This window comes from Impatiens glandulifera, chromosome 4 (genome assembly GCF_907164915.1).
Source record: "Impatiens glandulifera chromosome 4, dImpGla2.1, whole genome shotgun sequence".
Lineage (NCBI taxonomy): Eukaryota > Viridiplantae > Streptophyta > Magnoliopsida > Ericales > Balsaminaceae > Impatiens > Impatiens glandulifera.
Window position 1 is genome coordinate 50,322,113 of NC_061865.1, and position 13,866 is coordinate 50,335,978.

Sequence of the window (13,866 nt, forward strand, 5' to 3'; positions counted from 1 at the left end):
TGTGAAAATGGTTAAATGAATCTTTTGAAGACAAGGGTTGAATTGAACACAAATTAAATTTAAAAGACTAGAATGAACATTACTATTAAGTTAATAGATAACATTGGATTATGGGCCCACATAATAAATATTAATATTCGCATCACTTTCCACTAATAGCTAAAACTACAATCACGTGGAGTATACCATACATTTGTCGACACGTGTCCGTTTACAAATCTACTTAATTGACCCATTTTGACACCTAATTCAAAGAAGGGTAAAATCGTCTTTCTATACACACAAAAACCTTCTATAAAGAACACCGATTTGGGATCATACAACCATAAGAGAATTGATCACTCAAACCCTAATTGAGAGGTGAGAAAATTCTCTGGTTGCAATTGTGGCTATTAGGGAATGCAGAGAGATGATATCAGAGACTTCCTTTTCTAAATCTCAGACCGGTGGTAGGGCCGAGAAGAACGCCGACGACCGGAATTTCCACCGGAAACACGTCGAGGACGGGTGATCGATCACTGATAATCTCATATTCCTTTCGATTCCTGTAAGTTTCCTTGCTTTTTGTATAATCAATTTGACGAGAAATGGAAGAGAAAGGAGATAAGTGTAGCGCGTTACACGGGAAGTACGATCTCGGACGGCAGTTAGGGCATGGAACTTTCGCGAAGGTTTATCATGCTCGGAATCTGCAGACAGGGAAGAGCGTGGCGATGAAGGTTATTGGGAAGGAGATGGTGGTTAAAGTTGGAATGATGGAGCAGGTTAAACGAGAGATCTCGGTTATGAAGATGGTTAAACATCCAAATATCGTTGAATTATATGAAGTTATGGCGTCCAAAACGAAGATCTACATCGCTATGGAACTCGTACGCGGCGGTGAACTCTTCTCCAAAATCGCTAAAGGTCGTTTACGGGAGAATTCAGCTAGACATTACTTCCAGCAATTGATCTCCGCTATTGATTTCTGCCATAGCCGAGGTGTCTATCATCGTGATCTAAAGCCTGAGAATTTATTACTTGATGGTGATGGAAACTTGAAAGTAACCGATTTTGGATTAAGCACATTCTCCGATCAACTACGACAAGATGGTCTTCTTCATACGACATGTGGAACTCCGGCTTATGTTGCGCCGGAGGTAATTTTGAAGAAAGGATATGATGGTGCTAAGGCGGATATTTGGTCTTGTGGGGTTATCCTGTTTGTTCTTTTAGCAGGTTTTTTACCGTTTCAGGATGATAATATAATGGTTATGTATAGGAAGATCTACAAAGGAGAATTCAAATGCCCACCATGGTTATCATCTGAATCGAGAAAATTGATTAGTAAATTATTGGATCCGAATCCAGAGACAAGGATAACGATTAGTAAGATCATGGAATCTTCCTGGTTCAAGAAAGGATTGGGGAAAGCTGTTAAGGTAGATAAGAAGGAGAGTGAATTTGTAAAAGATATGGAAAGTATGAATATGAATGCTTTCCATATAATATCTCTTTCAGAAGGGTTCGATTTATCTCCATTGTTTGAGGAGAAGAGGAGAGTTGAGAAGGAAGAGCTACGATTCGCAACGACTAGGCCTGCTAGTAGCGTGGTATTGAGGCTGGAAGAGATGGCGGCGAAGGCAGGGAAATTTGAGGTGATGAAGAAGGGAGGAGGAGAAGAGAAAGCAACAAGTGTTAGATTGCAGAGATTAGAGAATGGAAGAAAAGGGCAATTGGGGATATCGGCAGATATGTTTGCTTTGACGCCATCGTTTCTTGTTGTGGAGGTGAAGAAGACGAGTGGGGATACGTTTGAGTATAATCAGTTCTGTAGAACGGAACTTCGGCCAGCGCTGAAAGATATTGAATGGACATCACTTTCCGAGCACCCGACACCTGCTTGATGAATTCATGTCTGTTTGTTTGTTTGTTGAATCATAGCTGGCCAATGTGTATAGTAATGTTTGTGATTTAGGTATCTGTTTATGTTCATCAGTTGGTAATGTGTCCAGTTGGGTAATTTGATAGATATGTTTGTTTTTATGTTTGTTTGGTTATGGTGGAGGTGACTTTCAATGAATTTGTACACAATTTGGCTATTTGGAGTAGGTCTATTAGCTTATGGACAAAACATTTTGTATAATATTTGGATTTTTATGTATATATTGAAAAAAAAAGTAATTTTTTAAAATTATGAATAATAAATAAATATATTCTTAGATATAAATACTATTTTTATTTTCAAAAAGCTCTAATTTATTTATTTTTTGTCTTAAAGAAAGTCACAATAGTTCCATTCGTGAAGTGAATGAAATTTTGAACTATATTTATATATAAATATTACCTCGAACTATTTTTTAAAATAAATCGTCTCTCAAACTTTTAGGAAGGGTTATTAATGTCAATTTTTTTGAGTTAAAGATAACCTAGCGATGATCGTTTTCATTCCATAAACAAAAGACGGTGGATGAAGAGATGAAACATGATAAATTCAAAATTTCATGTGATCAACCAACAGGTACAAGCGATAGCATCTTTTACTTTGTTGAGATTTTGATAGTTAGAGGCTCGGACAATTCGAATAACTCAAGCGATTGTTACATAGGATTCCAACAATATTGTAGTGCCGACTCGTCATGATCATATATATCACCTCTTCCGCTTGTTCATAATCCAGACCAGGTTTGAAATGTTAAGGTCATCAACAACTAATAACTTATTTTTATCAAGAATAATGTAAATAATCAAGTACATATATAGCCATAACAAGGAATTATTGTATGAAAATTTGAGAAACAAAACTCCATTTATATGAGGAAATTTTGATATTCTACTTTGAACTAAATCAATTTTACAATTCGGTACGAATTTCCATATCATATAAATAATTTCATTAGGATCAAAATAGTTTAAAGACTTTTAGTTACAATCGTTAGGTTTAATTAAAAAAATTGACACAAGAGTCGATAGTGATCTTTTTGAGAAAATGAGGGACAATTTATTTTAAAAAAAATTTAAAGACTAAAGTTAAGTGATCAAAATAGTTGGAGGGTCAATCAGGTAATTTTCCTTAAATATTATTATCATTAAAAGTTATGGAATAATTTAATTTTTTTATATAAATATTTTAGTTAGTAAAAAACATAATTATGTAAACACTGTACTTGTTAATTTTTTTAGTATGAATATGTTGTTAATTTGACTATGTTGATTAATTTGACTATTTGTGCACCTTTATATATTAAGACAAACCATTATTTAATATATAAGATGATTTTATATTTGCCCAATTTATGGGTTATACACTAGTATAGTATTTTTTTAAAGATGTTTTTCATTTGGAAATTTGTCTGGTATAACAATTTGATTCTTCTTTTTGTTGATTACTTAATTAGTCTTTTTTAAATAAGTCGTGTATTTCTTTAATAAATTTTAATGGTTAATCAGGGTGGGTAATGGGTATGCTACATGTGGCAATTCCTCTATGGAAATAAGGAATTCAAATTGAATTTGAATTGATAGTTTTTTTTTTTCAGGGAAAAGTTTGAATTTTCTTTTAACCACACAATCACTTTAATTATTATTTAACACATTAATAAAGCTCGAAATTTAGGTGAACTTCAAAACTAGTATAACATTTTTAGCAACTCATTTTTTAAAGTCTTTTTCATGCTAATACATTATTGATAAGAAGAAGCTGGTAAGTTTCACCATTAGCTGTCCCTTATTTTTTACTTTCTAAATTTTCATCAATCTTTTAAAAAGACAGACTTGGTTATCAATGTATTGTTCTAAAGTATAAGAATAAAATACCATGATCATGGTTTTCATAGATGTTTCTGTCTAGTCTCGATAATTCGTGTCACCCGTGATCGATTGAACCTTCCTCATCGACACCATATAGTCATCCGCAACTAGTTTCAAAATAAGAGAGTGAAAAAATTCTTGATTTTCGATAACAATCTAACATATTTTTTGAATCCATGACCATGCCTTGTTTAGTCTATAACACTTAAGAATCATTAATTTGTATACTAAAGAATGACTTGTAGACATATCCATTTGAAGCAACCATATGGAGTGTTCTGGAGAGGGGACACCATTACTAATATATGTTCTCATTTGTCATTTTCAAGTTGAAGAAACCCCACCACCACATGCAAAGAGAGGTCATTTTCAGCTTTAAGTTTGGTCCACCACTTTTGGACTTGTATATACATTACCATAACCATATACAATAGATAGCTATTATACTACATCATTCTTTACAAAAGCTTTCTTAATTCATTGTTTTATGATTATATTCTCTTAGCCATTTCAACATCAACATGACTAATTATAACCTTCTTCATTGGTTTTATGATTATATTCATTACAAATTACAACACTCCACAGTCCACACCCACAAACACGGCTCCAAATACATTGGTCCCATTTCTGGTTTGATCTATTTCTTTTATATCAATTATTTTGAGAGTCTGGCTAGGGATGTCAATTGGGACAAGAATCCATGCGTATATCTTGAACACTATAAATAATATATACATATATATTAAAAATTACCTTAAGAGCTGATTTGATAAAAAAATACTACTCCAGACAAAATATAAAATCATATTCAGAAATACTTTTCCTTATCACAATCCCCAAATCCATCTGACTTTTCAATATCTTAATAATCTTTTTGCTGCAACAAAATATGATTCAGTGGGACAATCTAAATATAGTAGGAGACTTACCACAAACATTATATCTAATCTAGTTGCTATTAGATACATCAAACTCTCCACCATATGTTTATAAGTAGTATTATCTACTTTCTTTTCTTTTTATGATTTTTTAGTTTATAACGTCGAACATTAACGACAATAAAAGGTGGATATTAACTTTAAGTTTCTGGGTTTGAGTCCGTCAGACGGCAAGTTCTGTGCCTGGTTAAATGGTTAAGTGTGTTTGCGGGCTACATACTTAATCCGTTGTCCCATTTTTTTTAGATCCGAATTACTTTGATCCATCTTGAATCTCTTCAAAATCTCATGTGTATTTTTTATGCCCAATAAAAATGTCATTTTACTTCTACAATACCTCAATTCTAATCTCATCTTTCCTAAATAAGATATTTCAAACACTTACAATTAGTAAACATACATTTTCAGTTTACACTTTTTTTCTTCAAGATTTTAACAATATAAGATCATCCACATAAACACATACAATTAGAAACATACATTTGTCTAAAACCTCATTTACTTAAATAAGTTTCAATGCGATTATACACCTCGATGAAAAGAGCATGTTTCTTATTTGGTATAAATGCGATTCTACACCTTGATGAAAAGAGTATGTTCATACTGACATATCTTAAAACCTCATTTACTGAAATAAGTTTCAATGCGATTCTACCAAACTCTAGGGCCTATTTTTGACCATACAATACTTTCTTTATTTTGAAAATTTTATTCTCTTGACATTTTTTCTCATAACTAGGTGATTGTTGAATATAGACTTCTCATTTAGTTCTTCATACAGCAAGACTGATTTTATATCAAGTTAATAAATTCTCCAATTCTTTATAACAAACCATTGTAATTACAACTCTAATTGTATCAAATTAAGTAAAATGTGCAAAAACCTAATTATAGTCTACTCCATTTTCTTGATTATATCATTTTGAGACAAGCTAAACTTTATATTTATCAACTTCTCATTTCTCATTTAATTTAGTCTTTTATATCCATTTCACACATATCTTCTTTGCTTTCAACTGATAGGTTAGTCAAATCCAATGTATTATTTTTTTCAATAGCCTATATTTTCATATCATAATATTTCTCCATTTTAGTGTTTTAGTAGTTTCACAAAACAATATAGGATCACTTTTAGTGGTCTTCTAACTCTTAAAGTCCTTTATTATGTTATAATACTTTATTATGTTATAATAGTATTATCTTCAGTAACAACATTAGTAGTATTTGTTTAACAACATTAATAGTATTGTTTTCAACAATAACTTGCACATTATCACTTAAAATACTATTATTTTGCCTTTGATCATTTATAACTTTGTCGCTACTTTGTCTTATTTCTATGATGTCCTACATCATCATTTTTTTTTCAAAATAGATATGACACTACTTTCCTTTATAGAACCAGTATTCCAATTCCAACTTTCACATTTTTCAAACTTCACATGCCTACTTATATCTATCTTTTCAGTGGCTGAATGGTATAGTTTATAAACACTTTAAACTTGTCATCTAATTTTGTTCTTTTAATATCAGAAACATGCACAAAAGATATACAATCAAATACTCTAAAGTGTTTAACTACGGTTTGTAACCCTTCCAAACATTTTCTGAAGTTATAGTATTACATGTTGGACTTCTATGCAAAATATAGACAGTCCAATTGACAACTTCTGGTCATAAGTTTTTTTGGAATTTTCCTCCTTGAAACTGTACTTTTTACTATGTTTATAATAGTTTGATTCTTCTTTTCAGCAATTATATTTTGCTGTAGAGTGTAGGCTGAAATGAACTTTTTATTCCATGATCTTTACACAAATTTGCAAACTCAATAAATGTGAATTCTCCTTCAAGATCACTTCTAAGACACTTCAGATTAATTTCAATCTCCTTCTCAACTTGATATTTGTAAATTTTAAAAATATTGAAAGTCTCTGTTTTTTCAGTAAAAAATTGCACTATGATTTTTCTGCTAAAATCATCAATAAAATTAAACAAATATTTTTTGTTTCCATTTGATGTAGATTGATAAGACCCTAAATATCACTATAGACTAATTGAAATATTTGTTCTGCTCCCCCTTATTTTCTTTAAGGAATGGATCCTTTTTTGTTTGTCTATCAAACCATCTTTACACAAACTTGAAAGAGTTTCAAACTTTGGAAGTCCCTTCACCATGTAAGTTATTGAAGAGTTTTTAACCCACTAATAATTAAATGACCATGCATTTGATTCCATAACCAAGTTTCACTTTCTATAGATGAGAAACATACTTATTCTTTCTTTATCTTTTGAGAATGAAGAATAAAAGTTTCATTTGTTGCCATTTGTGTTGTCATAATTATTTCATTCTCTTGATGATATATCTTGCACTTTTCTTCTTGAAGAAGAACTGTCAGATATTTTTTTAATAATTGGTCTGCACTAAAAAGATTACTTTTCAGATCAATAACATAGAAAACATCTTGAATAATCTACACAGTTCCTTCCACGATAACCTGTACATCTCTTTTGTCTTTAGCTTTCAAACATGTATCATCTCTAAATCTAATGGTTTTAAAAATGTTTTCATCTCTAAATCTAATGGTTTTAAAAATGTTTTCATTGAGTCTATAAAACATTTTATTTTCCCACACATATGATTGCTACAACCAAATTTAATAACCCATGATTTTTCTTTATCACTCACCTTGTTTATTTTTCATATAACATTAAGAAAAATCTTCACTAGTTCAACAAACTGCGTGCTTTAATTTCATTTTTTTTGGTTAGACACTCATAAGAGAAATGTTTAAGCTTGTGGCAATTGTAACACTCAATAGTATATTTATCAAATGCCTGTCTCCCTCTATAACCGTCATTTCCTCGACCCATTCATCTTCCTTGATTGGATTTGATTTGACTATATATACTCCAAAGTGGAAGATAAAATATTGCTCTCACGTAGAGTGATAGAGTGAGGTTGAGCCATTCATTGTAGATCAATAAGTTTGATAGTCTTTGCTTGCTTAGATTGGAATTTGATAGTGTGGATGATAAAATATCTAAAATAAAAACATAATCATACTCAATCCAATAGAAAGAAATCAGGGTGGTTTCACAGTACATATTTTAGCATAAAAATTAAACAAGAAAATTTTAGACTGCTCATGGAATGAGGTTGAGCCATTCGTTGCAAAAAATGTGAAACATAAAACCTCTTATTGATAAGAGGTTAAGACAAACTCAAGCTTGGAGTAATAAGTTCGATAGTTGTTGACTTGGATTGGAATTTGACTATACTCCAAAGTAAAGATAAAATATCTAAAAGAAAACCGAATCATACTCAATCCAATATAAATAAATCAGTGTGGTTTTACAGTCACGTACGTACCTTAGCATAAAAAATAAAAACTAGAATTTTTTTTTTTGACTGATCTCACATGTAGTGAAGTTGAGTCATTCATTGCAAAGAGTAAAAAATAGAACATCTGGGAGGTTGAGACAAATTAACTTATGCTTAGAATAATAAGTTCAATAGTCTTTGCGGCTTGGATTGGAATTTGACTTTAGTCCAAAGTGTAAAATAAAATATCTAAAAGAAAAATCAAATCATACTCAATCAAATAGAAATAAATCTTTGTGGTTTCACATTCAACATACCCAAATATAAAAAATAAAAACTAAAAAAAAATTGACTGCTCTCACATGAAGTGAGGTTGAGTAATTTGTGGCAAGAAAGTGAAAAATAGAACCTCTTATTAATCGGAATTAATCGGAGGTTGAGACAGACTCAAGCTTGAAGTAATAAGTTTGATTGTCTTTGCTTGTTTGGATTAGAATTTGATTGTACTCAAAAGTGGATATCTTAAAAGAAAAAATCGAACCATACTCAATCCAATAGAAAAAAGTCAGTGTGATTTCATAGTCAACATTCCCCGAGCATAAAAAATAAAAACAAGAAATTTTTTTGAATGCTCACACATGGAGTGAGGTTGAGTCATACGTCGCAAAACGTGAAAAATAGAACCTCTTATTGATAGAAGGTTGATACAGACTCAAGCGTTGAGTCACTTGCTTTGAGTAATAAGTTCTTTGTTGGTTTAGAATTGGAATGTACTCCAAATTGGAAGATAAAAATCCAAAAGAAAAACCAAACTATACTAAATCCAAAATAGAAAGAAATCAGTATGATTTTTATACTCAACATATACCCCCAACTTAAGAAATAAAAACTAGAAAAAATTGAATGCTCTTACATGGAGTGAGGTTTAGCCATTAGTTGTAAGAAAATGGAAAATAGAACCTCTTCTTGATTAGAGGTTGAGACAGACTCAAATTTGGAGTAATAAGTTCGATATTCTTTACTAGTTGATTGAATTTTGACTGTATTCCATAATGGAAGATAAAATATCAAGAAAAATCGAACCATACTCAATCTAATAGAAAGAAACTAGTATGGTTTCAAAGTCAATATACTCTGCATAAAAATATATTGAGAGCTCTCACATGGAGAGGTTGAGTCATTTGTAATAAGAAAGTGGAAAATAGAACCTCTTATTGATTGAGGTTGAGATTCAAGTTTGGAATAATAAGGTATATAATCTTTGCTAGCTTGGATTGGAATTTGATTGTACTCCAAAGTTAAAGATAAAATATTTTTAAAAAACAAACCATATTCAATCCAATAGAAAGAAATTAGTATGATTTACTAAAAATAAATCGACTACTCTCACATGGAGTTGTTGAGCCATTTGTTGCAAGAAAGTGGAAAATAGATCCTCTTATTGAGTAATAAATTAAATAATCTTTACTTTGTTAAGATAAAATGTCTAAAAGAAAATTCGAATCATACTCAATCTAAAAGAAAGATATCAGTTAGGTTTCACAATCAACATACCTAACATGAAAAATAAAAACTCAAATGTAGCGAGGTCGAGCCATTCGTTACAAGAATAAAACCTCTTATCACAGTCAATATATTATGCATAAAAAATATTGAATGCTCTAACCCGGAGAGGTATGCTAAGAAAGTGGAAAATAAACCTCTTATTGATTGAGGTTGATACTCAAGTTTGGAATAATAAGGTCGATATTCTTTGCTAGCTTGGATTGAAATTTGATTGTACTCTAAAGTTGAAGATAAAATGTTTTTAAAAAACGAACCATATTCAATCCAATAGAAATAAATTAGTGTGATTTTACTAAAATAAAATAATCGACTACTCTCACATGGAGTTAGGTTGAGCCATTTGTTGCAAGAAAATAGAAAATAGATCCTCTTATTGAGTAAGTTCCATAGTCTTTACTGATTTAAGATAAAATGTCTAAAAGAAAAACCAAACCATACTCAATCCAATAGAAAGAAATCAGTGTGGTTTCACAATCAACATATGTAATATGAAAAATAAAAAGTCACTATTATTGTAGTTTCACAATCACATACCTTAACATGAAAAATAAAAACTCAAATGTAGCGAGGTGCCGAGGTCGAGCCATTCGTTACAAGAATAAACCTCTTATTACAGTCAATGTACTCTGCATAAAAAACATTGAGTGCTTTCACATGGAGAGATTGAGCCATTCGTAGTAAGAAAGTGAAAAATAGAACATTTTATTGATTGAGGTTGAGACTCAAGTTTAGAATAATAAGGTCGATAGTCTTTGCTAGCGTGGATTGGAATTTGATTGTACTTCAAAGATGAAGATAAAATATTTAAAAAAAACGAACCAATATTAAATCCAATAAAAAAAATTAGTGTGGTTTTAGTAAAAAAAATCGACTACTCTCACATTGAGTTGTTGAGCCATTTGTTGCAAGAAAGTGGAAAATATATCCTCTTATTTAGTAATAAGGTCGATAATCTTTACTTGCTTAAGATAAAATGTCTAAAACAAAAATCGAATCATACTCATCCAATCAAAATAAATCAGTGTGGTTTCACAATCAACATACCTAACATGAAAAATAAAAACTCATTATCATTGTGGTTTCACAATCTCATACCTTATCATGAAAAATCAAAACTCAAATGTAGCAAGGTCGAGTCATTCGTTAAAGGAATAAAACCTCTTTATATTCTGCATAAAAAAATATTGAATGCTCTCACATGGAGATGTATAGTAAGAAAGTGGAAAATAGAACCTCTTATTGATTGAGGTTGAGACTCAAGTTTGGAATAATAAGGTCAATAGTCTTTGCTAGCTTGATTGAAATTTGATAATACTCCAAAGTTGAAGACAAAATATTTAAAAAAAACGAACCATATTCAATCCAATAAAAAGAAATTAGTGTGGTTTTACTAAAAAATAATCCACATCCTCTTATTGAATAATAGGTTCGATAGTCTTTACTAGTTTAAGATAAAATGTCTAAAAGAAAAATCGAACCATACTCAATCTAATAGAAAGAAATCAGCATGGTTTTACAATTAACATATTAAATATGAAATATAAAAAATGAAAACTCATTATCATTATGGTTTTACAATCACATACCTTAACATGAACAATAAAAACTCAACTGTAGCAAGGTAAATATTGAGTGCTCTCCCATGGAGAGATTGAGCCATTCTTAGTAAGAAAGTGGATTGAAATTTGATTGTACTTTAAAGTTGAAGATAAAATATTTTAAAAAAACGAATCATATTCAATCCAATAGAAAAAAATTAGTGTAGTACAATCCAATAAAAAAATCGACTGCTTTCACATGGAGTTATTGAGCCATTTGTTGCAAGAAAGTGTAAAATAAATCCTCTTATTGAATAATAAGTTCGATAGTCTTTACTTGCTTATGATAAAATGTCTAAAAGAAAAATCGAACCATACTTAATCCAATAGAAAGAAATCAGTGTGGTTTCACAATCAACATACCTACAACATACCTAAATGAAAAATAAAAACTCATTATCATTGTGGTTTCACAATTTCATTACAAGAATAAATCCTCTTATCACAGTCAATATACTCCATTGAATGCTCTCTTATTGATTGAGGTAAGTATGGAATAATAAGGTCAATAGTCTTTATTTGCTTGGATTGGAATTTAATTGTAGATAAAATATTTTAAAAAACAAACTATATTCAATTCAATAGAAAAAAATTAGTGTAGTTTTACTAAAATTAATAATTAGTGGAAAATAGATCTTTTTATTAAGTAATAAGTTCAATAGTCTTTACTGGCTTAAGATAAAATGTCTAAAAGAAAAATCGAACCATACTTATTAGAAAGAAATCGGAGTAGTTACATATTCAACATACATTAACATGAAAAATAAAAACTCAAATATAGCAAGGTGGAGCCATTCGTTACAAGAATAAAATAAGTTCAATTGGCTTGGAATTTTACTGTACTCCACTTTGAAAAATAGAACCTCTTATTTATCTTAAGACAAACTCAAGCTTGGAGTAATTATAATAAAAAGACTGGTTGGATTGAAATTTGACCAAATCATACTCAATCTAAGTGAAAAATAGAACATCTTATTGATGGGAGTAATAAGTTCAAGATTCAGAATGTAATCCAAAGTGTAAGAAAAATATCTAAAAGAAAACCGAATCATACTCAATCCAATATAAAGAAATAGCATAAAAAATAAAAACTATTTTTTTTTTACTGCTCTCACATGAAGTGAAATTGAGCCATTTGTTGCAAGAAAGTGAAAAATAGAATCTCTTATTAATTAGACAGACTCAAGCTTGGCATAATATCAGTCTTTGCTGGCTTAAGATAAAATATCTAAAAAAAAAAAACATACTCAATCTAATAAAAAGAAATCAGTGGTTTCACAGTCTAACACATCCTGTTAACATGAAAAATAAAAACTCACATAGTGTTACAAGAATAGAACCTCTTATCTCAAGCTAGGAGTAATAAGGCTTGAAATTTGATTGTACTCCAAAGTGGAAGATAATATCTAAAATAAACTAATCATACTAAATCCAGCAGAAAGAAATCAAGTGTGTTCACAGGCAGCATAACCCCCACATAAAAAAAAAACTTCAAGAAAGCTTGGAATTTGACTATACTACAAAGTGGAAGATAAAATATCCAAAAGTTAAACCAAACCATACTAATCCAACAGAAAGAAATCAATATGGTTTCATAGTTAGCACAAAAAAATTAAAAACTAGAAGAAAAAAACAATCCAATCTAAATAAAATAAACCAATTTTATGCATCAGTCTAATTCAGTTTGATCAACCCATAAACTAAAATTGCAATATCTATCAAACAAAAGAACTTAAAATATCAATATAATAAACCAGTAACACACATGGTTGTCCACCCTTAAACAGTAATTTACAAATATTAATAAAGAAAACATTTCACATGAAAATAAATCCATCAACTATAGTCTTGCTTTTATTTCATTTTCTTACCCATTAGTTTTAAAAACTATTTCCCAATCAGAGATTTGATCCACCAAACACCCTTAGTATCCTTAGGAATCTCATCTCCTTCCGGTGGAGTATCCGAATGTGTTGTCTTCTTCAGCTTACTCACATCATAACCCTCTTCAACTGCTTTCTGAACCAGAAAATTGAATGTATCTTCATCCATATGATTCTCCCTGCACAAAATCTATCAAAAAAACCCACAACCCATTAATCAATTCCTAACAAAACCCATGATTTCTTTAACAATTTTGAATCAATTCAACATACCCAAAGATATTTCCTTGACGGCTGACCAATTAAGGCATACTGATAATCATCATCAAGATAGAGAATCCAGTAATCACCAACAACAGGGAATAACGGTAGGAAAGGAGGAACATAGAACTTAACTTTCAACTTAGCTTCATCACTTTTAGGATCTGCCTTATACGCGATTCCTTCAATGAAACTTTTCTTACCGTCTGTGAAAGTCTCGTTAAGAACGTTGATGGTGGCGCCGTCGTCTTTGAGTGAATATGTTGCCCTTGTGTTTGCTCCGTTTTTCGGTTGGAATAAGGATGGGAATGAAGCGATTTCGTACCAGCGACCCATGTATTTCTTTACATCGACGTCTTTCATCACTTCCATTGTCTTCTTCGCCATTTTTCTGGGTTTTTTTGGGGGGAATTTTGGATTGGAAATTAGGGTTTAGGATACCCTAGATTGAAGGCGTGATATCTGAAAAACTCTATCTTTAACTGTCTCTATTTGATCATAATAAA

At 30.7% G+C, this 13,866-nt stretch overlaps 2 protein-coding genes across 2 annotated transcripts; one reads left to right on the forward strand and one right to left on the reverse strand.

Annotated features, from left to right (window-relative positions):
* Positions 1-317: 317 nt before the first annotated feature.
* Positions 318-2,081, forward strand: LOC124933932 (CBL-interacting serine/threonine-protein kinase 6-like). The gene has a single exon (XM_047474376.1). It carries the CDS (start codon positions 588-590, stop codon positions 1,884-1,886), a length of 1,299 nt encoding a protein of 432 aa, XP_047330332.1. The 5' UTR covers positions 318-587; the 3' UTR covers positions 1,887-2,081.
* Positions 2,082-12,907: 10,826 nt separating this feature from the next.
* Positions 12,908-13,834, reverse strand: LOC124937072 (temperature-induced lipocalin-1-like). Its single transcript, XM_047477585.1, has 2 exons — positions 13,373-13,834; positions 12,908-13,289 (listed from the first exon to the last, which is right to left on the reverse strand). The coding sequence occupies exons 1-2, from the start codon at positions 13,745-13,747 to the stop codon at positions 13,104-13,106; spliced, it is 561 nt and encodes a 186-aa protein (XP_047333541.1). The 5' UTR covers positions 13,748-13,834; the 3' UTR covers positions 12,908-13,103.
* Between the last annotated feature and the right edge of the window lie 32 nt (positions 13,835-13,866).

Bases quoted from the DNA above. Each gene is read 5' to 3' on its own strand.
- LOC124933932 (XM_047474376.1), top strand. From the start codon at position 588: ATGGAAGAGAAAGGAGATAAGTGTAGCGCGTTACACGGGAAGTACGAT.
- LOC124937072 (XM_047477585.1), bottom strand. From the start codon at position 13,747: ATGGCGAAGAAGACAATGGAAGTGATGAAAGACGTCGATGTAAAGAAA. The intron at 13,290-13,372 runs GTATGTTGAATT...TTTTTTTGATAG, and splicing joins CGTCAAGGAAATATCTTTGG to ATTTTGTGCAGGGAGAATCA.